We start from the raw sequence: 27,915 nt of genomic DNA, 5'->3' as shown, positions 1-27,915 counted from the left end.
GAAAAATAAAACACATAACACTTTAAACATTCTTTGGGTTTTCTTTATTGTTTATAACTAAGGGGAAGTAAGTAAGAGGACAATCTCTCTGCCTGTCTCTCTCTCTCTCTCAAATTAGACCTAGAAAGAAACGGTAAGGTTAAATATGAATGTTGTTGGTAGGTTGGTAGGTCTTCAGGTACACAACTTTTGAAATTTCAGAGGGGAAAAAAACAGATTCAGACCAAGGGATTTTTTTTCTTTTTTAAGAAATGGGACCAGGAACAGGCCTGATCCACAAGGAGGACAGTAGTAAAGCAGGCTTTAAAAGTTCTCTTTTCTTAAAAAAAAAAAAAGGAATATTCTCCTCTAGCTATTTTTCCTACTGGCTCTGCCCATGATTCTAACCTGGATCTGCCAAAGATCCAATAAGGATTGGTGGGTTTTGGTCTTATTTTTGGTTTGGATTTTGTTGTTTTAATCATTTGTTTTTTTAAGGAACAAGGAAAAGTCCTATAACTGCTTCCTAGGGAACAGTTCCAGCCACAAAATAGAAATAGAAAAAGGTATCCCTAAATATGTGAAACTACACGTAATAATACAACCTATTTCTTTTGGCTGTCACTCTTCATTTAGTAGAAAAGTTAGGTCTCACTACCTGTCAAAGTGAAGGCAGGACAATTAAACTAGTGTTTACGCCCCTCTCCTCTCTTAGCCCAAGTCTTCGAAAGACTGTCAGAGTTTGGCAGCAGAATGTGAAATGAAACCCAAATAGCCAACAAGAGATGTCAACCAGAGATGCTCTGGATGAAATGACTGTGAACCCAGAGACAACTGAGGGAACGGTTCTGATGCGAGTACTTGGCTACCTGCAGTTAACTAATAAAAATGCCTCAAACACCATCCTGTACTTGTGCCTAATGCAAGAAAGCTTGCCTTTCAACCTGTGCCACTTTGCAGTTTTTGCCTTTCATGGGATTCTATTTGTTCAAATGACTACAGTCCAGAAATGCGCAAATAAGAACAAGCACATACTTTTTTAAAAAAAAATTTAAGTGTTGAGAATTTCCTGGTGGTCCAGTGGTTAGGACTCCAAGCTTTCACTGCTGAGGACCCAGGTTCAATCCCTGGTCAGGGAACTAAGATCCCACAAGATGTGAAACACAGCCAAAAATAAATTTTAAAAAAAATTAAAAATTTAAGGGTTATATTTTTCTTTGATACAAAATCTCCAGTGTACCTTTCTCCTTATTTTGAACCTGACCTAAAATACTGACAAAGCCAGTTGGTCTCAAAATGCTCTAAAAGCAGAAAGATGGAGTCCTCTCCAACCCTGGGGATGATCAGAGTGGGGTGGTTTTATTCGAAGCACCTACTTGTGTGTAAACTCAAACCACCAGGTGTCACATGTGGGTGGTAACTACACTAAAGAACCTAAGAGAACTTGGGTAGCGTGTGCACTCTAGGCAAACCTTTGTAGATACATAGGTAAATGGGACACAACTGTAAATTAGCTCTAACCGTGCCCTTACACAATGCCATTCCACCTCCCATGACTCTTACTCTTACTTCGGATTAATCCTAAATAGTTGGTTCTATGATACAAAAAAGTTTAAAATTAATAGCAAAGGCTGTTTTGCTGCTTTAGTTAAAATCAAAGGCTTGGAGTCAAATGGTCCAGAATTTGCATCGTATCTCAGTCATTTGCTAGCAATGTGACCTTCACAACTTGCTTAATTAACCTCATCTCAATTTCAGTTTGCTAATCATTTAACAGATAGCTAATGCCAGCTACTATAAAACTGTCTCTAAGGATCAAAAAAGATAATACATTGGGCACTTAGCCTAATGCCCTAAGTATACAGTAAGTGTAGGTATGTAGCCGCTACTCTGATTACCTACGTTCACATACTATAACTATGTATTTACTTTCCATCTAGTTGGATATCACCCACCAGATCACACATTATTAAACTGTATTGTGGGAAGTAACAGGAATAAACAGAACATTTATTTAGTACCTCCTGGCTGTTTGCTAGGGATTCAATAAATCATTGCTTTAGAATGATTTTTTTACCAAACAAAATTTTGAGTAACTACTATGTACCACACATTCTAGTCCAATGGCAGTACAAAAATACAGTCTATTTTATTGTGTTTATCAGGGTACATATGAGAAAACATCTCTTTAATGGGGAAAAAAAAGAGTCAGGATCCCTATGCTTAATGGATCTATTCAGGAAATAGCAAATGATGGCAACAGGACACAATCACTGTCACGATGGAGGTACAAGGTATCATGGGAGTTAAGGGAAGAGGTGGAAAATATAATTTAGAAAGGCTTCAGAAAAGTATCAGAAGCCCAGCTGAAACTAAAAGGACAAGTGTAAGTGTGCCTAATAGTTCTCTCACTTAATTCTTCTCTTTTAAAAAAGAGTAATATCTGAAACTAACACAACACTGTAAAGCAATTATATTCCAAATGGATAAAGAATATGTGGCACATATATACAATGGAATATTACTCAGCCATAAAAAGAAATGAAATTGAGTTAGTCGTAGTGAGGTGGATGGACCTAGAGTCTGTCATACAGACTGAAGTCAGAAAGAGAAAAACAAATACCATATGCTAACACATATATATGGAATTAAAAACAAATTGGTTCTGAAGAACCTAGGGGCAGGACAGGAATAAAGATGCAGATGTAGAGAATGGACCTGAGGACACAGGGATGGGGAAGGGTAAGCTGGGATGAAGTGAGAGAGTGGCACTGACATATCTGCACTACTAAATGTAAAACAGATAGCTAGTGGGAAGCAGCCGCATAGCACAGGGAGATCAGCTCGGTGCTTTGTGACCACCTAGAGGGGTGGGATAGGGAGGGTGGGAGGGAGACGCAAGAGGGAGGGGATATGAGGATATATCTATATGTATAGCTGATTCACTTTGTTATACAGCAGAAACTAACACAACATTGTAAAGCAATTATACTCCAATAAAGATGTAAGAAAAAAAGAAGTTTAAAAAACCAATAAGTTGTAAAGATCAACGAAGAAAAAAAAACAGAGGAATATCTGGACTTCCCTGGTGGTGCCGTGGTTAAGAATCTGCCTGCCAATGCAGGGGGGCATGGGTTCGTTCCCTGGTCCGGGAAGATCCCACATGCCGCGGAACAACTAAGCCCAAGTGCCACAACTACTGAGCCTGCGCTCTAGAGACTGCGGGCCACAACTACTGAGCCCACGTGCCACAACTACGGAAGCCTGCAAGCCTAGAGCCCGTGTCCGCAACAAGAGAAGCCACCGCAATGAGAAGGCCGTGCACCACAACAAAGAGTAGCCCCACTCACTGCAACTAGAGAAAGCGCACGCAGCAACAAAGACCCAACACAGCCATAGATACATAGATATATAGATAGATAAATTTATTTTTAAAAAAAGATAAGGAAACTAAGTCTGAAAGTTAAACAAGCTTGAGGTCACATAGCTAACAGGAAGCAAAGCTGGGATACACAATCAGATTTGTGTAACTCCGAAGCCCAAGGGTGCTCTTTCCACTACTACACACTGCCTGGCACAATATCTGATCTGATCATAGCTCATAAGTTTTATGAATAAATTCATGTTAAACCAAAATGTTAATATTTTACTAGGACCATGTTACTGAGGAATCATTTGTTGAATATGAAGAATGAGATGAAAGTTGAAAATATAGTTTTTCTCTTTACTTCTTAAGCACTACTGAATAAAATTATAAAGTAGTAAGAACATTTACTTCACAGCAAAGTTCATAGAAATAAAATATTTTGATCTTGGTCAATATGAAATTTCCCCCCAAAGGTTAAATAATTCTTTGAAAGAGCTGTATGTATCCTACAAATATATTCAGCAAACTCACCAACATGACAGCGTAATAGACTATAAGATGTCAAAAATATTCTAGAGTCCAATTATGGCCTCCTTACCAATACACAGTGCATCCCTTCAATGCACCCTATCTTTTTACTCAACATTGCTAGTTATTAGAGAAATGCAAATCAAAACTACAATGAGGTACCACCTCACGGCAGTCAGAATGGCCATCATCAGAAAGTCTACAAATAACAAATGCTGAAGAGGGTGTGGAGAAAAGGGAACATTGTTGGTAGGAATGTAAATTGGTGCAGTCACTATGGAAAATAGTATGGAGGTTCCTCAAAAAACTTGGCTACCATATGATCTAGCAATCCCACTCCTGGGCATATATCCAGCCAAAACTATAATTTGAAAAGACATACACCCCTATGTTCACAGCAGCACTATTTACAACAGCCAAGACAGGGAAACAAACTAAATAATGATTGGATGAAGAAGATGTGGTGTATACATACATACAATGGAATATTACTCGGCCATAAAAAAGAATGAAATAATGTCATTTACAGCTACGTAGATATACCTAGAGATTATCATATTAAGCGAAGTAAGTCAGAAAGTGAAAGACAAATAACATATGATATCACTTATATGTGGAATCTAAAATATGACACAAATGAACTTATCTATGAAACTGAAACAGATTCACAGACATAGAGAAGAGACTTATGGTTCAGCAGGGGGGATAGATTAGGAGTTTGGGATTAGCAGATGCAAACTATTATACACAGGATGGATAAACAACAAGGTTCTATTGTATAGCACAGGGAACTATATTCAATATCCTGTAATAAACCATAAAGGAAAAGAATATGAAAAAGATATATATATATATCTATATATCTGAATCACTTTGTTGTACACCAGAAACTAATACAACACTGTAAATCAACTATACTTCAATTTTAAAAAATAAAATAAAATAAAAGCAAAGCATCCTATCTTTTAATTTTTAGACTGTATTTAATCAGGGGTTCTAGCATGCTGGAGGGAGAAATTACATCTTTATTTTTACTGACCTCTGAGATTTAGAATTTTAAAATAAACCCATTTCATCATGAATATATGCACAAGCAGAGTTGTACAGCCATACTCATGTCTCTGTCACCAACAGAAAGCAGATAATTTATCACATTCAATGCTTGCAGATATCCCCAAAATATCACTTACCCTCATCACTACTTCAAAATTACCATAATTATAAATTAGATTTTATGATTTAAGAGTAAATAAAGAACACATTATGAAATTACAAATTTGGCTTTTTTCTATTTTGGTAATATTTCAGTATAACTATTTATCTTTGCAATTTTATTAGTTTTAAAACATTATTTGGAAAAGAGTCTGCCATAGGGGTCAGTGACACGAAAAACAGCACCCCACTAGACTATATACTCTATGAAAGCAGCTACTTTATCTGTTTTACAAACCAGAGCCTATCACACAACCTGGATGATGTTCAGTAATTGTTTAATTAATTGATTAATTAAACATTGTGTAATACAAAGCAAGCAGATAAATCTTATTATACACAAACACATAAATTAGAAAAAGCACAGAAAAATATAAATTTTTAAATGGGCTAATATTTGGTAATTACATTAGTCAACACGAACATCCATTTTTCTACTAGTTATCCAAACCATACGCATGCTTCTATGATTTAGTCAACTACTAAGTAGAATAAAAATTATTTTTCTCTCTCCTACCTTCCTTTACCTCCCCAGAACTGGCAATACTTTCCTTGATTCCTTTATAGTACTAAGGCTACAAAAGAACGCATATCTAAGAAATTGTGTAATCATGTCCTTTCCTTCTTTTGAACAGTGGTGCTCAAAAAAAAGTCTGCATCCCGACAGTTACGTTTTCCAGTGGTGTGTGGCTCACTGAATCTAATGTATCTACTACATCCAAACTGTGCTATAAAGCTAAAGAATTAGCACATGATGAATAGCAAATATTTTACTTATTCTATCTTTATTCATTAAACTACTTGACACTCATTAATATCAGGATAGTCACCACTTTCAGAGGGCATGTAAAGACTTTAAAATGTAAGCAACTATAAATAAATTACACAAAAATGTCAAACAGTGGTTCCCTAGAAGCTAACACTTTCACAGCTAACTTATTCTCTTTATACTTACCCATAGTTTCATAAATTTTCACAAATATGCATTACTATTATACTTTTAATATGATTTTTTAATGTAAGCACAAAAGAATTAAGAAAAAGACTCCAATACTTATCAAGACCTCAAAACCACAGTGACATTAATTAGGATACTAATTGTCAAAATTCAACTGCTCTCTGGATATTTTATTTAGTTAAAAATATTTCCTTTAGTTTTTCTATATGACTTCTTAAAAATGTGTTTTTAATGGATACTCATTTTTCACAACTAATAAAAGAAACTAAATAAACCCAACAAATTACAATATACATCTTCACCATATAATAATGGATATTTATAGCAATGTTAATCTTCTTCTGAGACTTATCTTTATTTAGGCCTAAAAATCCAATGCAAATAATATTTAAAGAGATATTAAAGGGACATCTTCATGGCTAACATTTAGTAAGTGCTTACTATGTCCTAGGCAATGTTGTAGGTGGTTAAACGCATTAACTCATTTAAACTTCACAACAACCTTATGAAGACGGCTGCCTGGCCTAGGACTTTACACAAGCTAATGAGTTAGTCTGCTACTGTTTCATGGATGCTGGCAGAAGACACAAGACTCCTGGATCAAAGACAAAAGGACTGCATTACTCACTGCACAGCAAGCAGCAGAAGCATGAGGATACTGTTGTCAGTTCCCTTCTGGCCCCCAAGTGTCACGGGGGCAAAACCATGGGCCCAAATGGACTCCTGCACTCTCAGTGAACTGTATTACAAGGAACAAAGTGTGTGGGAAACCACTGCTTTTATAGTAAAAGCATTAGACAACCTGCTCTTTGTCCCAGAGGGAGACACGACCTCATTCTTCAAGGTTGCTCACTGCAAACACAACCCTGAGAAAAAAAGGCCCAGGTAAGGAGTGGTCAAGGCCTTCCATTGCTGGCATACACAAGATGTGTCAGGTGCAAGGGACCCATGGCGGGGTATCCCCAAAACACAGCTACTATCATCATCTCCATTTTACAGATGAGGAGGCAAGGTAAGAGGTCAAGGAACTTTGCTCAAAAACACAATAAGCAGAGAGGAGTTTGGATTCAAACACAAGCAGTGTGGCTCCAGAACCTCAACTACCACTAATCACTACTACGTTGAGTGTGAGCTGGAGCAAAGAAATTGAAGAAATCAACATAATTGCAGAACTGAAAACAAGAGGATCACATGAAGCAACAATAACTCTGAAGACAATGTTGGGATGTGGTGGACGCACTGGAGAAAACAGAAGAATCTAAAACAGTGAAGATGATGAAAGAAGATTAGTCAAAGAAAAAGAATAACACATACAACAAATATGCATAATTACTACTACTTAACAAGGAAAATAGACTGAATGGAAAAAAATATTCCAAGATTCTACGGAAAGAACCATTCTTGAAACGAAGGATGGATTCTACACATCAATGCAGCTCAATCAAAGCAGAAGAAAAAATAAGCTGCCCCAGCCCTTAACAAAGGAAGCAGATAAAACGTTAAGAAGCAAGTGGAGGACCTCCAAACAGAATCTATAACCATGACCTGCACAGTGCCCCCTTGGCACCACTTCATGCCTCTCTGCCACTGAAGCCATCATGCCGCTCCTATCCCTAACTCTAGGTGTGACCTCTGACTATGGTACTTGGATACCAGAGATTGGGTTACTTTTGAAACAGACTGGGTCAGCAACTGACATATGATAAAAACTGGTCCAACAATTCTGTTTAGTTGATACAGAGTCACGCTCCCTCTCCAGGGATATGGACAAGAAATCACGTGGTACCCAAGTTTGCAGGCAACCATCTTCCATCAAGGGGAGCCAGCCACAGGATGCAGCTGACTTAAAAAAAGGCAGAGATACAATGAACCAGGAATTCTGTGACAATAGTGAGGCTGACTTAAGCCAACTCAAACCCATCTGATCTCTGAACATGACAGTACATGACCCATAGATTTCATTCTTTCTTCAAATTCGAATTCTTTTACTTTTTTTTTAATTTTTACTTTTTTTACTTTTGGCTGTGTTGGGTCTTGGTTGCTGCGTGCAGGCCTTCTCTAGTTAAAGCGAGTGGGGGCTACACTATGTTGTGATGTGTGGGCTTCTCACTGCAGTGGCTTCCTCTGTTGCACAGCAGGGGCTCTAGGAATGTGGGCTTCAGCAGTTGTGGCTTGCAGGCTCAGTAGTTGTGCCTTGCAGACTCTAGAGTGCAGGCTCAGTAGTTGCAGCGCACGGGTTTAGTTGCTCCACGGCATGTGGGATCTTCCCAGACAAGGGCTTGAACCTGTGTCCCCTGCACTGGCTGGCAGATTCTTAACCACTGTGTCACCAGGGAAGCCCCGAGTTATTTTACTTTTAATAACAATATCCTGGCTGGTAGACTCTAATAAATGGATATCAACTTTCATATACGACCCAAGGAAACAAAACAGACTATACATTCTATTCAAGTGTCGCCCAAAATTTACATAAACTAGAACATATTAGAATGCAGAGAAAAGAATCCTGCAGCCTGTGGAAGAAAAACCACATTCAAAGAAAGAGAGACAAGATGAAAAGGCAGAGGGCTATGTACCAGATGAAGGAACAAGATAAAGCCCCAGAAAAACAACTAAATTTAGTGAAGACAGGCAACCTTCCAAAAAAAGAATTCAGAATAATAATGATAGTAAAGATGATCCAGGACCTCGGAAAACGAATGGAGGCAAAGATCGAGAAGATGCAAGAAATGTTTAACGAAGACCTAGAAGAATTAAATAACAAACAGAGATGAACAATATAATAACTGAAATGAAAAATACACTAGAAGGAATCAATAGCAGAATAACTGAGGCAGAAGAACGGATAAGCAACCTGGAAGACAGAATTGTGGAATTCATGGCTGCAGAACAGAATAAAGAAAAAAGAATTGAAGACAGCCTAAGAGACTTCTGGGACAACATTAAACGTAGCAACATTCGCATTATACGGGTCCCAGAAGGAGAAGAGAGAAAAAAAAGGACTTGAGAAAATATTTGAAGAGATTATAGTTGAAAACTTCCCTAACATGGGAAAGGAAATAGCCACCCAAGTCCAGGAAGCACAGAGAGTCCCATACAGGATAAACCCAAGGAGAAACACGCCAAGACCCATAGGAATCAAACTGGCAAAAATTAAAGAAAAAGAAAAATTACTGAAAGCAGAAAGGGAGAAACAACAAATAATATACAAGGGAACTCCCATAAGGTTAACAGCTGATTTCTCAGCAGAAAATACTACAAGCCAGAACAGAGTGGCATGACATATTTAAAGTGATGAAAGGGAAGAACCTACAACCAAGATACTCTACCCAGAAAGGATCTCATTCAGATGTGATGGAGAAATCAAAAGCTCTACAGACAAGCAAAAGAATTCAGCACCACCAAACCAGCTCTGCAACAAATGCTAAAGGAACTTTTCTAAGTGGGAAACACAAGAGAAGAAAAGGACCTACTAAAACAAACCCAAAACATTTAAGAAAATGGTAATAGAAGCATACATATTGATATGTAATAATTATTGACAATTACCGTAAATGTGAATGGATTAAACGCTCCAACCAAAAGACACAGGCTCACTGAATGGATACAAGAACAAGACCCATATATATGCTATCTACAAGCAACCGACTTCAGACCTAGGGACACATACAGACTGAAAGTGAGGGGATGGAAAAAGATATTCCATGCAAATGGAAATCAAAAGAAAGCTGGAGTAGCAATACTCATATCAGATAAAATAGACTTTAAAATACAGAAGGTTACAAGAGACAAGAAAGGATACTACATAATGATCAAGGGATCAATCCAAGAAGAAGATACAACAATTATAAATATATATGCTCCCAACATAGGAGCATCTCAATACATAAGGAAACTGCTAACAGCTATAAAAAAGGCAATCAACAATAACACAATAACAGTGGGGGACTTTTAACACCTCACTTACACCAATGGACAGATCATCTAAACAGAAAATTACTATGGAAACAGAAGCTTTAAATGACACAACAGACCAGATAGATTTAATTAATATTTATAGGACATTCCATCCAAAAACAGCAGATTACACTTTCCTCTCAAGTGCACAAAGAACATTCTCCAGGACAGACCACATCTTGGGTCACAAATCAAGCCTCAGTAAATTTAAGAAAACTGAAATCATATCAAGCATCTTTTCTGACCACAACGCTATGAGATTAGAAATCAATTACAGGGGAAAAAACGTAAAAAACAGAAACACATGGAGGCTAAACAATACGTTACAAAATAACCAAGAGATCACTGAAGAAATCAAAGAGGGGCTTCCCCGGTGGCGCAATGGTTGAGAGTCTGCCTGCCAATGCAGAGTACACGGGTTCGTGCCCCGGTCCGGGAAGATCCCAAGTGCCGCAGAGCGGCTGGGCCCATGAGCCATGGCCGGTGAGCCTGCGCATCTGGAGCCTGTGCTCCGCAACGCGAGAGGCCACAATGGTGAGAGGCCTGCGTACTGCAAAAAAAAAAAAGAAATCAAAGAGGAAATTGAAAAATACCTAGAGACAAACGACAATGAAAACATGACGATCCAAAACCTATGGGATGAAGCAAAAGCAGTTCCAAGAGGGAAGTTTACAGCACTACAAGCCTACCTCAAGAAACAAAAAAACTCTCAAATAATCTAAACTTACACCTAAAGGAACTAGAGAAAGAAGAACAAACAAAACCCATAGTAGAAGGAAAGAAATCATAAAGGTCAGAGCAGAAATAAATGAAATAGAAACAAAGAAAACAATAGCAAAGATCAAAAAAACTAAAAGCTGGTTCTTTGAGAAGATAAACAAAATTGATAAACCATTAGCCAGACTCATCAAGAAAAAGAAGGAGAGGACTCAAATCAATAAAATTAGAAATGACAAAGAAGTTACAACAGAAACCACAGAAATACAAAGCATCCTAAGAGACTACTACAAGCAACTCTATGTCAATAAAATGGACAACCTGGAAGAAATGGACAAATTCTTAGAAAGGTATAAACTTCCAAGACTGAACCAGGAAGAAATAGAAAATATGAACAGACCAATCACAAAAAATGAAATGGAAACTGTGATTAAAAATCTTCAAACAAGCAGAAGTCCAGGACCAGATGGCTTCACAGGTGAATTCTATCAAACATTTAGAGAAGAGCTAATACCCATCCTTCTCAAACTCTTCCAAAAAATTGCAGAGGAAGGAACACTCCCAAACTCATTCTATGAGCCCACCATTACCCTGATACCAAAACCAGACAAAGATACTCCAAAAAAAGAAAATTACAGACCAATATCACTGATGAATATAGATGCAAAAATCCTCAACAAAATACTAGCAAACAGAATCCAGCAACACATTAATAGGCTCATACACCATGATAAAGTGGGATTTATCTCAGGGATGCAAGGTTTCTTCAATATATGCAAATCAATCAATGTGATAACCCATATTAACAGACTGAAGAATAAAAACCATATGATCATCTCAGCAGATGCAGAAAAAGCTTTTGACAAAATTCAACACCCATTTATGATAAAAACTCTCCAGAAAGGGGGCATAGAGGGAACCTACCTCAACATAATAAAGGCCATATACAACAAACCCACAGCAAACATCATTCTCAATGGTGAAAAACTGAAAGCATTTCATCTAAGATCAGGAAAAAGACAAAGATGTCCACTCTCACCACTATTATTCAACATAGTTTTGGAAGTCCTAGCCACAGCAACCAGAGAAGAAAAAGAAATAAAAGGAATACAATTAGGAAATGAAGAGGTAAAACTGTCTCTATTTGCAGATGACATGATACTATACATAGAGAATCCTAAAGATGCCACCAGAAAACTAACAGAGCTAATCAATGAATTTGGTAAAGGTGCAGGATTCAAAATTAATGCACAGAAATCTCTTGCATTCCTCTACACTAATGATGAAAAATCTGAAAGAGAAATCAAGGAAACACTTCCATTTACCATTGCAACAAAAAGAATAAAACACCTAGGAATAAACCTACAGAGGGAGACAAAAGACCCAGATGCAGAAAACTATAAGACACTGATGAAAGAAATTAAAGATGACACCAATAGATCAAGAGATATACTGTGTTCTTGGATTGGAAGAATCAATATTGTGAAAATGATTATACTACCCAAAGCAATCTACAGATTCAGTGCAATCCCTATCAAATTACCAATGGCATTTTTTACAGAAGTAGAACAAAAAAATCTTAAAATTTGTGTGGAGACACAAAAGACCCCGAATAGCCAAAGCAGTCTTGAGCGGAAAAAACGGAGCTGGAGGAATCAGACTGCCTGACTTCAGACTATACTACAAAGCTACAGTAATCAAGACAATATGGTACTGGCACTATAACAGTGATACAGATCAATGGAACAGGATAGAAAGCCCAGAGATAAACCCACGCACCTATGGTCAACTAATCTACGACAAAGGAGGTAAGTATATACAATGGAGAAAAGACAGTCTCTTCAATAAGTGGTGCTGGGAAAACTGGACAGCTACATGTAAAGGAATGAAATTAGAACACTCCCTAACACCATACACAAAAATAAACTCAAAATAGATTAGAGACCTAAATGTAAGACCGGACACTATAAAACTCTCAGAGGAAAACATAGGAAGAACACTCTTTGACATAAATCACAGCAAGATCTTTTTTGATCCAACTCCTAGAGTAATGGAAATAAAAACAAATATAAACAAATGGGACCTACTGAAACTTAAAAGCTTTGGCAAAGCAAACTACAAACAAGATGAAAAGACAGGGCTTCCCTGGTGGTGCAGTGGTTGAGAGTCCGCCTGACGATGCAGGGGACACGGGTTCGTGCCCCGGTCCAGGAGGATCCCACATGCCACAGAATGGCTGGGTCCGTGAGCCATGGCCGGTGAGCCTGAGCGTCCAGAGCCTGTGCTCTGCAGCGGGAGAGGCCACAACAGTGAGAGGCCCACATACCACAAAAAAAAAAAAAAGAAGAAGAAGATGAAAAGACAACCCTCAGAATGGGAGAAAATATTTGCAAACGAATCAACAGACAAAGGATTAATCTCCAAAATATATAAACAGCTCATGCAGCTCAATATTAAGAAAACAAATAACCCAATCCAAAAACGGGCAGAAGACCTAAATAGACATTTCTCCAAAGAAGACATACACATGGCCAAGAAGCACATGAAAAGCTGCTCAGCATCACTAATCATCACAGAAACGCAAATCAAAACTACAATGAGGTATCACCTCACACCAGTTAGAATGGGCATCATCAGAAAATCTACAAACTACAAATGCTGGTGAGGGTGTGGAGGAAAGGGAACCCTCTTGCACTATTGGTGAGAATGTAAATTGATACAGCCACTATGGAGAACAGTATAGAGGGTCCTTAAAAAACTAAAAATAGAACTACCATATGACTCAGCAATCCCACTACTGGGCATATACCCAGAGAAAAACATAATTCAAAAAGTCACATGCACCCCAATGTTCTTTGCAGCACTATTTACAATAGCCAGGTCATGGAAGCAACCTACATGCCCATCAACAGACAAATGGATAAAGAAGATGTGGTACATATATACAATGGAATATTACTCACCCATAAAAAGGAACGAAGTTGGGTCATCTGTAGAGACATGGATGGATCCAGAGACTGTCATACAGAGTGAAGTAAGTCAGAAAGAGAAAAACAAGTATCGTATGTTAACCCATATATGTCGAACCTAGAAAAATGGTACAGATGAACCAGTCTGCAGGGAGGAAACTGAGACACAGATGTACAGAACAAACCTATGGACACCAAGTGGGGATGGGGGGGATGAATTGGAGATTGGGATTGACATGTATACACTAATATGTATAAAATGGATAACTAATCCATTCAAAAAAAAAAAGAATGCAGAGAAAACTCCAGAGAACATCTACTTCTCTAACAGCAGACTAGGTAATTTGAAACAACCCTCCCACTGAAGACAAGAAAACTGAGTAAAATATTTTTGAAAGTAAAAATGTCCTAAAAGCATCAAAAAACTAACAAGGTTGTAAAGGATTATTAAAGGAAGGTGAGCCTGATATTCAGGGCTGCATTTCCCATGGGGGTGTCGGCTGCTCAGGAAAAGGCAACCAAGAGCACGCACTGTGACTTTCAACAGACTCATCGATAGTCCTAGAAGTCTACAACCATCCAGGGAATGGGAACTCAAGATGGCAGGAACCCCTAAGTTGTGGACATCAACAGGAAAAATGAACCAGAAATCAATCTCTGCAAGGAGTGCTGCACAGCTTTGAGTTACATGCTTGGAACAGAAAATAGAGACATGAAACTGAACTGAGGTGCTCCTAAAATACTAGTGCCCCTAGGTACCAGTAAAAAAATCAAAGAAAAACTACCTTTTAGGGGAAAAACATCATCAATCTATTTCTACAAATAAACTGTCCAGCACCCAAGCATACATAATCAGTTACATGAGGAGACAGGATGACATGAGCAAGAATGAGCAGAAACAACTGAAACGAAACAACTCCAGATACTGCAATAACCAAACAAAAATTTTAAACCAACTGTATTTACCATGTTAAAGGTAATAAAATCAGAGCATTAAAATTTTCAGGAGGGAACTAAGAACTACAAAAAGTTGCAAACTTGAATAAAGAACTTTTTTTCTTTTTTGCGGTATGCAGACCTCTCAGTGCTGTGGCCTCTCCCGTTGTGGAGCACAGGCTCCGGACGCACAGGCCCAGCGGCCATGGCTCACGGGCCCAGCCGCCCGCGGCATGTGGGATCTTCCCGGACCGGGGCACGAACCCACGTCTCCTGCATCGGCAGGCGGACTCTCAACCACTGCGCCACCAGGGAAGCCCAGAACTTTTAAAACATCATAAATGGACTCAATTGTTATGTTTAACAAGCAACTACATGGTTAAAAGGGGATAAGAAAACTGTAAGATCTATCTAGAATGATCTGTTTAGAACAAAGGACAGAGGAACAAAAGTATTTAAAAAATTTAAAAGAGAGGATAAATGATAACAAACACCGTGAAACAGTCTAATGAACATTTAGTTAGAAGAAACAAAGAATGATACAAAAGCAATAGTTGAATATATAATAGCTGAGAATTTTCCAAAGCTGATGAATACGTCAAGAAACCTCAAATTCCAAAATGTAGAAAGTATACAAAACCAATGAAATATAATAAAATTAGAAATGAATAACAAAAATCAAGGAGAAAATCCACACAAACAATTGGAAACTTTTTAAACTCTCTTAAACAGCTCAGAAGTCGAAGAGGAGACCAAAACTACAATTAAAATACATTTAGAAAATAAGGATAATAAAAATAATATCGAAACCTAGGGAAAACACTAGGAATCATGTTAAAACAAAATCCAGCCTTAAACACCTTTTTTTTTGGTTTAAGTAATTAATAAAAACCAATTAAACATTTATTCCATAAGTTGGAAACGACATACACAAAAGTTTCTACAACTGATATGATACAAATAAGTTTAAGCAAACATACAAATATTGATATAAATCATATTTTTATATATTAGTTATATACAACTGGAAGACAGGTGTTTTTTGGGGTTTTTTTTTTAATGTATCATTTATAATAGCTCCCCTTCTCAGGGCTTTTAGTGAGAAGTTTTGCCTCCAGATCTGCTAAACTCATTCAGAAATAAAGAAGGATTAAATATCATGTCTAGACTTTCAGGTAAAACACAGTATCAGTTAAAAATGTCTCCACATAGAAGTAAGGTACAGACACTTCGGGCTATGCAAAAACTCTAGAGAAATAGGCTTAGTGAAGTCTAATGATCAAGGCAGAACTTCTGAAAAGGGAGTTGAGGGTGGGTATTCACAAAGCGAAGAGTTGAGGCAATTCTTTAAAAAAGACCTGGATAATTGAGAGAGTGGTCTATACAGAGTGAAAGCCAAGACACGAGCATGCACCCAGTTTGACTGTGTTCTTCCTTTGTGAGAAATGAGGTACCCTGGGCAAGACTGAAGTCCAGTATGAACTATGACTGCTGGATAAAACTGTTAACAATACAGTCTGAAGGTGTCATTTAACCTCGTGTTAATTAAAATATGGAAGGAAGGGGCTTCCCTAGTGGCGCAGTGGTTGGGAGTCCGCCTGCCGATGCAGGGGACACGGGTTCGCGCCCCGGTCCAGGAAGATCACACATGCCGCGGAGCGGCTGGGCCTGTGAGCCGTGGCCGCTGAGCCTGCGCGTCTGGAGCCTGTGCTCTGCAACGGGAGAGGCCACAACAGTGAGAGGCCAGCGTACCACACAAAAAATAATAATAAAAAAAAAATAAAATAAAATATGGAAGGAAGGATTCAAACAAATGCTCACCGACTCTAGACTCTTAAGAATGGAACTGATGTACCAGGCACAATCTGGGGAAAGTTCCCTCCGGTGGGACTTTGAAAAGTCTATAGCCTAGAAAAACTAAGTCAAAATTCTAATAAAAAATGTAAAGTTGGCCAGAGAGAAGAACAGTAGTTACTACGGGGTGGGGAAAATGAGGAGCTGTTGGTCAAAGGGTACAAACTTGCAGTTTTATAGAATGAATATGTCTGGAGATCTAATGTACCAACATGATGACTATAGTTAATAATACTGTAATACTTGAATACTGAAAATTTGTTCAGATAAAAAAAAAAAGCAGAAGCTTTCAGACACAGCAGACATCATAACAAGTTAAGTTCTCAGGGATAAAGAGAAACACTACATAATAATAAAAGGGTCAATTCTCCAACAACACATAAAAGTCCTTAACACATACATATGCACCTAACAACAGAGTGTCAAAATACATGAGGCAAAAACTGATAGAACTACAAGGACAAATATATAAATCCACTATTATATATGGGGATGTTAATAGCCACCTATCAAAAACAGATCCAGCAGACAGAAAATCTGTAACGACATAGTTGAACTCAACACCACCATCAATCAACTGGATATAATGGACATCTTTAGACTACTTCATCCAACAGTAGCAGAATACACATTCTTCTCCAGGTCAGATGGAACATTTACCAACAGACCAAATAAATTTGTTTCTGTGCCTTGAGACAAATTTAAAATAATAAAAATCATACAATGTCTGCTCTCAGACCACAATGGGAATAAGGGAAATTCATAGCATTGAATGCATATATAACAAACAAGGGGGGCTTCCCTGGTGGCGCAGTGGCTAAGAATAACGCCTGCCAATGCAGGGGACACGGGTTCGAACCCTGGTCCGGGAAGATCCCACATGCCGCAGAAGCAACTAAGCCTGTGTGCCACAACTACTGAGCCTGTGCTCTAGAGCCTGTGAGCCACAACTACTGAGCCTGCATGCCGCAACTACTGAAGCCCACGTGCCTAGAGGCCCATGCTCCACAACAAGAGAAGCCACTGCAATGAGAAAGCCTGTGCACCACAATGAAGAGCAGCTCCCACTCACCGCAACTAGAGAAAGCTCGCGCACTAGCAATGAAGACCCAACACAGCCAAAAATAAATAAATAATTTTTTAAAAAAAAAGAAAGAAGAATCTAAACTCAATAAACTAAGCTTCCACTTTAGGAAACAGCCTTGTCAACAGATGGTGCTGGAACAAATGGACATCCAAGCACACACAAAAAAAAGAATCTAGACACCAAACCTTACACTCTTCACAAAAAATTAACTCAAATGGATCACAGGGGCTTCCCTGGTGGCGCAGTGGTTGAGAGTCCGCCTGCCGATGCAGGGGACAGGGGTTCATGCCCCGGTCCGGGAAGATCCCACATGCCGCGGAGCAGCTGGGCCCGTGAGCCATGGCCGCTGAGCCTGCACGTCTGGAGCCCATGCTCTGCAATGGGAGAGGCCACAACAGTGAGAGGCCCACGTACCGCAAAAAAAAAAAAAAAAAAAAAAAAAAAATGGATCACAGAATGTGAAATGTAAACTATAAAACTCCTAGAAGATAACACAGGAGAAAATCTAGATGACCTTGGGTTTGGCAATGGCTTTTTAGATACAACACCAAAAGCATGATACATGAGAGAAATAATTGATACACTAGATAGACTTCATTAAAATTTAAAATTTCTGCTCTGCAGAAAACATTGCCAAGAGATACATAAAGACAAGCCACAGACTAGAAGAAAATATTTGCAAAAGATGTATCTGGTAAAGGGACTCTTATCCAGATTATATGAAGAACTTTTAAAACTCAAAAATAAGAAAATGAACAACCTGATTAAAAAATGAGTCAAAGAATTTAACAGAATAGTGGAAGAAGATATACAGATGGAAAATAAGCGTATAAAAAGGTATCCCTCATCATATGTTATCAGGGAAGTGTAAACTAAAACAATGAGATACTATTAAACACCTATCAGAATGGCCAAAATCCAGAACACTGACAACTCCAAATGCTGGTGAGGCTGTGAAGCAACGGGAACTCTTATTCATTGTTGGTGGGAATGCAAAATGGTACTTTGGAAAATGGTTTGGCCAGTTTCTCACAAAACTAAACATACTCTCACCATATGACCCAGCAATCATGCTCCTTGGTATTTACCCAAAGGAGCTGAAAACTTATGTCCACACAAAACTCTGCACACAAATGTTTATAGCAGCTTTATCCATAATTGCAAAAACCTAGAAGCAACCATGGTGTCCTTTAGTAGGTGAACAGATAAACTGCTGTACATACATACAACAGAATATTTTTCAGCAATAAAAAGAAATGAGTTTTCAAGCCATGAAAAGAACCGTAAATGTATATTACTAAGTGAAATGAGCCAATGTGAAAAGGCTACATATGGTATGATTCCAATTATATTACATTTTGGAAAAGACAAAACTATGGAGACAGAAAAAAGAACAATGGTTGCCAGGGCTTAGAGGGGAGGAAAGGATGAATAGGCATAGCACAGAAGATTTTCAGGGCAGTGAAAGTATCTGTATGATACTATATTGATTGATACATGTCATTATACATTCTTCCCAAACCTACAGAATGTATACCACCAAGAGTGAACCCTAATGTAAACTATGAACTTATGGTGAAAATACTGTGTCACTGTAGTTTCATCAATCATAACAGATGCACCAATGCTGGTGGGAGTGCTGATAAACGGGAGGCTATGCGTGTGTAGGGGCAGGAGGTAAATGGAGAATATCTGTGCCTTCCACTCAATTTTGCTGTGAACCTGTAACTGTTCTAAAAACTAAAGTCTAGGGCTTCCCTGGTGGCGCAGTGGTTGAGAGTATGCCTGCCGATGCAGGGGACACAGGTTCGTGCCCTGGTCCGGGAAGATCCCACATGCCGCGGAGCGGCTGGGCCCATGAGCCATGGCTGCTGAGCCTGTGCTCCGCAACCACAACAGTGAGAGGCCCGCGTACCGCAAAAAAAAAACAAAAAAAAAAAAAAAACTAAAGTCTATTTAAAAAATTATGCTAGTGGTTACCTGAAAGTATGAATGTGAACTGATATTTCTAAGCATGTATATACAGCCTCACATCTATATAATTACTAGTATATCACTAGAATGGACTAACATAACTAATTCTCAACAGAAACAATATGATATGCATCCCCACAGCCTAGACTTTGATCTCTCATACTATTATCCACTAAAAAGAACTAGTAGTCTTACAGAGTAGGCGATTTCATCTCCTGAGGCAGAGTATTAAAGATGGGCCTGAAAAATATTCTTGCCAACGAGCAATAGCTTTGAAACACTTTGAGATATTAAAAAGGATTAAGAAGCCAGACAAAAAGGGACTCCCACTAGCCACACAATGACAACTTCAGCAGTTTAAAAAAAAAAAAGGTTTAATTATAATTAGCTAAATCATAATTAACCAATTATAATTAACTAAAACAAGTTTGCAAAGCCCTGATTATATAATGACTCTCAAAGAAAAGTGGAATTTCTCTCCTCAAGTAACTAGCACTTCATTCAAGTTGATTTTATTCATAAAGAAAAATGGACGCAGAACTGGCAACAGTCGCACCACCTCCAAAAGAGAGGATTTTTCTTACCATAAAAACTTGTGAGAATTCTTGCTACTTTCCCAATGACCACTTGTAGGATACTCATTCCCGTCACTTACCCTCACCCCACACACACACACCTTAAAAGAGTACTCATTTTAATTAATACTCTTAAATTACTACAAATCGTTAAAGAAATGTGTCAAGGCACACAATTCACAGAGTAAGAGACCTTCCAATAAATCCTGGGCCTGGAGACGTGCAGAGATGTCAAAGTCTTGCAGTCACTGGAATGTGCTTTTAAATTGATTAGAAATTTACGAAACTCTTCTCTTTGATTGCAGTTGGTAATTTTAACAATTGTTCTTTATCCTTTTCTTTACTATTCTCCTTGCCCTATGTGTTCACTAAAGGAACTGGACAAAGGGTCCTTTCCAAGCACAAAGACAGAGCAAAGACTAACACAATTGGCTTATTTAACTTTCATATGGAAGGACAGGATAAATATAAATATAAATATATATACACACACACAGCATCAATGCCTATCATATGCCTGGAAGTATTCTGGGCACTGGGAATAAATCAATGAACAAGACAAATCCCTGACCTCATGAAGTTTATGTTTTAGTATGAAAGGCACACAAACAAATATGAATTATAATGTCATATCTGTTAAATACTAGGAGGAGAAGTAAAGCAGGAGAAGAGGATAGAGCACGACAAGTGCTGCTTTTCGACAGGCTGGTCAGGAAAGGCCTCTCCAACAAGACAGCACTGGGTAGAAATTTGACTGACGTACAGCAAAAAGTTCCATGAGTATCTGGGAGAAAGGCGTTCCAAGCAAAGAAGACAAAAAGTTCAAGTGCCTGAAAAAGGAATATGGCTGGAGCCCAGAGAGCAAGGGGAAGACAGGAGATGTGGCTGGACAGGTAGCCAAGGTCAGTAGAGCTTGAAGATCATATATGGACTTTAGGTTTTCTTTTAAGTATCCCTGGAGGCCTTGAATAGTTTACAGAAGGGAAATAAAACACTCTTACTTTGGGTTTTAATTAAAAGCTCACTCCAGTACTACATGAAGAACAAAACTAGAATGGAGTGAGAGTAAAAGCAGCAAGACCAATTGGGAAGCTCCTGCAGCAGTCCACACAGGCAGTGGTGGTGACTAGTTCTGGAGCGACAGCAGAGGAGGAGATGAGAGGTGACTGAAATCAGGCAGGATTATCAAGGTAAAGCCCAGAGCATTTTCCAACAGGCTCCTTATTTCGAGGCTGAACAATCCACGATGTCATTTACTGAGGTGGGAACACTGGACGAACAGAAGGTTTTGGGACAACAGTAAACAGTTCCACAGAAGACACATTAAGTTTGAGACCCTCTTAAGACATCGAAGAGGAGATGTTAAGAAGTAAGCTGAAGACACTGGTTGTGTTCAAAGCAAGAAAAGTGCTGGTAATATAATTTTTAGAGTTACCAGCACATAGATAATATTTAAAGCAACTGAACTAAATGAGACCACCTAATCTGTGAGATGAGCAAAAGAGATCAGTGAGATAGGAAAAAGCAAGAGAATGTGGCGTCCGGAAAAAGCCAAATTAAAACAAAAGGTTTTCCTCCTGAAAATGGTTAGCCGTGTGAAAATGACACTGAATACCTCAGGAGGACAGAGACTGAACAGTGGTTTTGGCAAAATATGAAATCAAAACCAGCTCTGGGAGAGCAGGAGGAAGAAAGCCTGACGGGAGTAGGTTCATGAAAACATGGTCAAAAATAAGTAACAACCATAAGTATAGACAATTCTTTCAAGGGCTTTTGCTATAAAGATGAGCAAAGGTGCAATATGGTAGCTAAAAGGGGTAGCTGACCACGAGAAGTTACTTATGTTTAAGAAGGGTGATACTGCAACAAATGCTAATACTAATGGAAATGATTTCACTGAGAGAGAAAATTCTTGATACCAGAAACCAAGGAAAACCGAAGGCGCAAACGGGACAGAATCCAGGACGCAGGTAGAAGAGTTGGCTGCAGATGACCCCAGAGACTTTTCATCCCACTTTAAGTTAGGAAGGTATAATAAAATAGATGGACAGAGACACAAGCAAGAAAGAAGATCTGATTGCGGATGAATGTGGAATTTCTTTCCTGATTGCCTCTATTTATTTTTTCATTGAAATAAGCAAGATCATCAACTGAAAAATGAGGTGTCAGAAGTTTGAAGGGAGAAGAAAAGGTGGTGAAAGAATTATCCCTGATAATGGGAGTGGGAATTCTAAGTAGACTATAATGAGTGAAGGATAGCAATCATGACCCACTTGAGATTTGAGGTCATAAATTTAAAATGCCACCAGTCAGCAAGTTTATGGTTTTCTCCAGCCCTTTTCACTGCTAAAATGCAGTCTGAGTTTTCCTATGAAAGCAAAATAGTGGGAGGATGGCAAAGGAGTTTAGGGTGCATAACGGAACAGCTACAATACTGGATAACGAAATCTGAACTAGAAAAGGAGGCTGACAGACCCCATCAGTAAGATCACTGAGCTGGAGAATTCAGTGTGTCTGAAGAATTTCTGTGGTGCGGATATTAGGAAAAAGTGAGCTAGTGAAAGAAGAGGCATAGTAAGGACAGTTGAAACTGAGACTTTGGAAGTGAAACAGCAAGTGTCCTAGTAAGTGATACAGTGATAAAGGCTAAAGTTTGCCCATAAGAATGAGTGACTGAGGTGGGCTGGAGAAGAGGATTTTGAGGAAATCAAGGAGCTACAAGGTCTGGGTGTTGAATAGATTATTAAAATTGACAATGGGAGAAAGAGAGGAAAATGGAAAGGGACGTGCTAAATCTTCAGAGAACAAGACAGAGTACTCAAGGAGACTTCTGGTAAGTGCAACCAAAAGGGACCTGTGGACAGTCTTAGAGCACTGGCTTAAAGGGACTTGCAAGTAATCGTTACACCGCAAATGTCACTTAAAATTACAAAAAACTTTTCACAAGAAAGTAACGGTACAAAGTACAGAAAAAATTTAAATTAAGGGGAAAAGCTATGAAAAATAACTAGTGGAGAACTTATATAAACCCAAGTTTAAAGTAATGTGGTAATGAGGGGCTTCCCTGGTGGCACAGTGGTTAAGAATCTGCCTGCCAGTGCAGGGGACCCCAGTTCGAGCCCTGGTGTGGGAAGATCCCACATGCGGCGGAGCAACTAAGCCCGTGCGCCACAACGACTGAGCCTGCACTCTAGAGTCCACGAGCCACAACTACTGAAGGCTGCATGCCACAACTACTGAAACCCGCACATCTAGAGTCCAGGCTCGGCAGCAAGAGAAGCCACCGCGATGAGAAGCCCGCGCACCGCAATGAACAGTAGCCCCTGCTCACCGAAACTAGAGAAAGCCTGCATGCAGCAACACAGCCAAAAAAAACATAAATAAATAAATTTATAAAAATAAATAAATAATGTGGTAATGAATGTACACCAAAGGGTAAAATGTAGAATTCTGAACTTACAAGCTTCTCTCCTGTCACTCTTCTTAACTAGACTCTATGGGAAAAAGGAATGAGAACTGCAGAACGTTTGAAGGCTTTTCCAAGAATTACATGGATATAATAGCAACACATTTGACAACCAAAAGTATTTCATGGAAAATTATATTATAAAAGATACAGCAATTTCTAATTTTCTCTAAAAACTGTATGACATTCTGTAAGCATCAAGGTGGTGACATTCAACATCAGAGAAAAAGCCTATCAACTATGTCTAAACAACAACTGTAAAAATACTGACAATGACAGACCATCGCGCGTAGATATCCTGTGAACACAATATGAAACCTAGTCCCATTGACACCTCATTAAATCACTAACTTGGTGTAAACTTTGGAAACTACTTTGGGCAACCTATTCTATTTTCCTTTTGCAGATGCAAAACACACATTAGCTTATTTAAGGCACCTAAAAGTCCCGTAGACTAGGAAGTATTTGCTCTGCTCTCACGCAGCATTTCACAGTATCATTTGCTAATGGAACATATTTTTTCCTCACATATATACTAACACAATAAACAAACACTAGATGGTTCATAAGCCAGACATCTCCCATGAGATATGATATGAATGGCCTGGAATTACTGTTTATTCCAGTTTTAATTTTGCTTTAATAAAATATTTCTCTACAGAGATTAAGCAATTTCTACTAAATCAGAGCTTTAGGGGAAAAAAAGGGAGAAACTCAGTTTTATCACTTTGTCATTACTTATTAAACTACTCTAGCACGTGGAAGTTTTAGAACTCGGTGTATAGACGACGGCTAACTATATAAATTATTCTGTAAATTTTTAAATTAAGTTCTGAAACCTGTTTCCACAGTATTTTCTGTTTCTGTTGTCTCCAGCCCATCCATGCTGTCCTCATCTTCCACTGTACTTTTTCCTCTACTTCGAGGCCTATGGACAAAGAAATAAACATATAATTAAATGTTACACATTAAATCTTAGAATTATACTCAAAATAAAGCACAAGTTGAAGGTACACAAAATAATTTAGGCAATTTTTCCTTTACTTTACCATATCAAATAGTAAGTATCACACTTTACAGTCATTTTTCCCACATATTCAGCCCTTCCTTATACCTAAATGTGGGGACAGGGCCATATTAATATGTTTGTGTCATCATAACTCACTTCTGTAAGTATTCTCCAGGCTAGGTTTTCCCCTCTTTTACCAGACCTTGAGATCACTCCCTCTGTCTACAGTAGTGGTTTTGCTTTTTTGTTTTTTGGCGTTTCTTTTTGCGGTACGCGGGCCTCTCACTGCTGTGGCCTCTCCCGTTGCGGAGCACAGGCTCCGGACGCGCAGGCTCAGTGGCCATGGCCCACGGACCCAGCCGCTCCGCAGCACGTGGGATCTTCCCGGACCAGGACATGAACCCGTGTCCATTGCATCGGCAGGCAGACTCTCAACCACTGCGCCACCAGGGAAGCCCTACAGTAGTGGTTTTTAACTACCTAGTGGGTTCAAAGTTCACACACCAGGTTACACTTCTAGATCTAATGAAATTGAGGAGTGATGCCCAGACGTCTGCATTTTTAAGACACCTACCCCTTAAGGAGAAAGTGAGGCACACTCCTGCAAACCACCCCCACCAAAAAACAAAAAAATCTAACTATTAAGCATGATCTAATCACACTTGCCTTACAAGTGTGATGGATTTTAATTTATAAACACTTCAGTAAAGTAAAATAAACATAAGAGTCATGGTAAGATCAGTTCAGTGCTTTGTGACCACCTATAGGGGTGGGATAGGGAGGGAGGGGATATGGGAAGATATGTATACATATAGCTGATTCACTTTGTTATACAGCAGAAACTAACACAACATTGTAAAGCAATTATACTTCGATAAAGATGTTTTTAAAAAAAAGAATCATGGTAAAGTACAATTCTCTTACCCAATGCAATTAACTGCAAAGACCTTTAAAGTTTCTGAGGTCTCATAAAGGATAGAAGTCAGGCAAAAACAGTTTTTAAACACATAAAATAAGAAAGAAAAAATAAAGACATTACATATTTTTAAAAACTTAGAAATTGACAAAGCAGTATTCAGATAATATCAGAGCTTTAAATTATTTCATTACTTGAAAAGAAAAAGTACAAACGAACACAGTATTTATTTGAAAAATACTTAAAGAGTTGAAAACAATAAAAAATAGAGAAAAATAATATGAAAAGGTAAAGCAAAAAACACTTTTAAATAACAGGAAACCTATTTAAATCATTTTTTTTAATTTTATGTATTTATTTATTTTGGGCTGCGTTGGGTCTTCGTTGCTGCGCGCAGGCTTTCTCTAGTTGTGGGGAGCAGAGGCTACTCTTCATTGTGATGTGTGGGCTTCTCACTGCGGTGGCTTCTCTCGTTGTGGGACACAGGCTCTAGTCACGCGGGCTTCAGTAGTTGTGGCTCGCAGGCTCTACAGCACAGGCTCAGTAGTCGTGGCGCACGGGCTTAGTTGCTCCGCGGCATGTGGGATCTTCCCGGACCAGGGCTTGAACCCGTGTCCCCTGCATTGGTAGGTGGATTCTTAACCACTGCGCCACCAGGGAAGCCCTAAATCTTATCTTTAAAAGGATATTAATCCATCAAAACCAATAAAGGAGATATAAAAATTTTTTTAAGTTAAAGCAATCAAAGTCCAAATAGTTTAATAAGTGCAATACTACACACTGTCAAAAAGTCATCCTCGGGCTTCCCTGGTGGCGCAGTGGTTGAGAGTCCGCCTGCCGATGCATGGGACACGGGTTTGTGCCCCGGTCTGGGAAGTTCTCACATGCTGCGGAGCGGCTGGGCCCGTGAGCCATGGCCGCTGAGCCTGCACGTCCGGAGCCTGTGCTCCGCAACGGGAGAGGCCACAACAGTGAGAGGCCCGCGTACCGCAAAAAAAAAAAAAAAAGTCATCCTCATCCCACAGAAAAAAATTAAAAGGAAATAACCGAAGCAAAATCCTAACATATCCAAAAAACTATGGATGAAAAGAATACCAATAAATATAATGAGAATGCAAGTATAATTTAATATGAGAAATTTGCCAATATAACACACCAAGTCAAGCAGCCAAAACAGCATCATTCATGAAGGGAAGGGGGAAAGTAGGCAGAACAAATAAGAGATGACAAAAACCTGATGAGAAAGGGTTATCAGGACTAAGGTTGATTTTATTGTTCATAGAAAAAGAGAGAATAATTATTTTTAGATTTTATTAGGCAAATAGTTATGTTTAAGTAGTAGTAGTTATGTTTAAGTTATGTTTAACTTAAAAAAAAAACTTTAGAGGGACTTCCCTGGTGGTTCAGTGGTCAACAATCTGCCTCCCAATGCAGGGGACACGCGTCAACAATCTGCCTCCCAATGCAGGGGACACGCGTTTCGATCCCTGGTTGGGGAACTAAGATCTCACATGCCTCAGGGCAACTAAGCCCGTGCACCGCAACTACTGAGCACGCAGGCCACAACTAGAGAGCACATGCACCACAACTAGAGAAGCCTGAGCACCACAGCAAGGAGCCCCACCTCAGCAAAGGATCACGCATATGCTGCAATGAAGATCCCACGTACCACAACTAAGACCCGACACAGTCAAAAATAAAATAAATATATTTTATATTTCCATATTGCATTCATACGCTCAATCATCCGTTAAGGGTGATAAAGGACGCTAGAATTTGTAGAACAGAGTACACAGTAGGAGCGAGCTGTGCAGAGAAAAAGCTCCAGAAATCTGCATAAGGGTACCCTTGAGTTTTTGCCTGAATACCAAACTGTACAGTTGTGGTATAAAACCTCACAAGGCTGAAAAGGAACAGCTTCCAAGGAAAGAACCATTACAGAAGAGCTGCAACACGAACAAGTCCCAGAGCTCACAGAGAGCCAGAAGTCAAACATGTTCCCTTTAGCCAGAGTGCCAAGACCTCAATGACTATATATAATGTATTCAGAACACACCTTTAGGAACAGGGCTAAATGAAGCCTAGAACAAATGCTATTCTAGACCATCCCTAAAACAGCTGACAAAATATCAACAGAATCAAAATGATCCACAACTAATTCAACTGGTAGCCGAAAAAAAAAACCAAAAAGTTTAACACTTGTCAAAGTATTATAACAAAATCTACCTCTCAACAACAACAAAAGGGACTTCCCTGGTGGTGGCGCAGTGGTTAAGAATCCGCTTCTCTGGGCTTCCCTGATGGCGCAGTGGCTGAATCTGCCTGCCAATCCAGGGGACATGGGTTCGAGCCCTGGTCTGGAAGGCTCCCACATGCCGCGGAGCAACTAGGCCCGTGAACCACAACTACAG

At 39.0% G+C, this 27,915-nt stretch overlaps 1 protein-coding gene across 1 annotated transcript in view; it reads right to left on the bottom strand.

Moving 5' to 3' along the window:
* Window positions 1-27,915, bottom strand: part of KMT2C (lysine methyltransferase 2C) — a 294,073-nt gene that overhangs the window by 191,531 nt on the left and 74,627 nt on the right. Inside the window, 1 exon segment of the mRNA XM_032643218.1 lies at window positions 24,419-24,507. Coding sequence (XP_032499109.1) covers window positions 24,419-24,507 — 89 coding nt within the window.

The sequence above is a fragment of the Phocoena sinus genome, chromosome 9, assembly GCF_008692025.1.
Source record: "Phocoena sinus isolate mPhoSin1 chromosome 9, mPhoSin1.pri, whole genome shotgun sequence".
Taxonomy (NCBI): domain Eukaryota; kingdom Metazoa; phylum Chordata; class Mammalia; order Artiodactyla; family Phocoenidae; genus Phocoena; species Phocoena sinus.
This window is presented reverse-complemented; position numbering and strand designations above follow the sequence as displayed.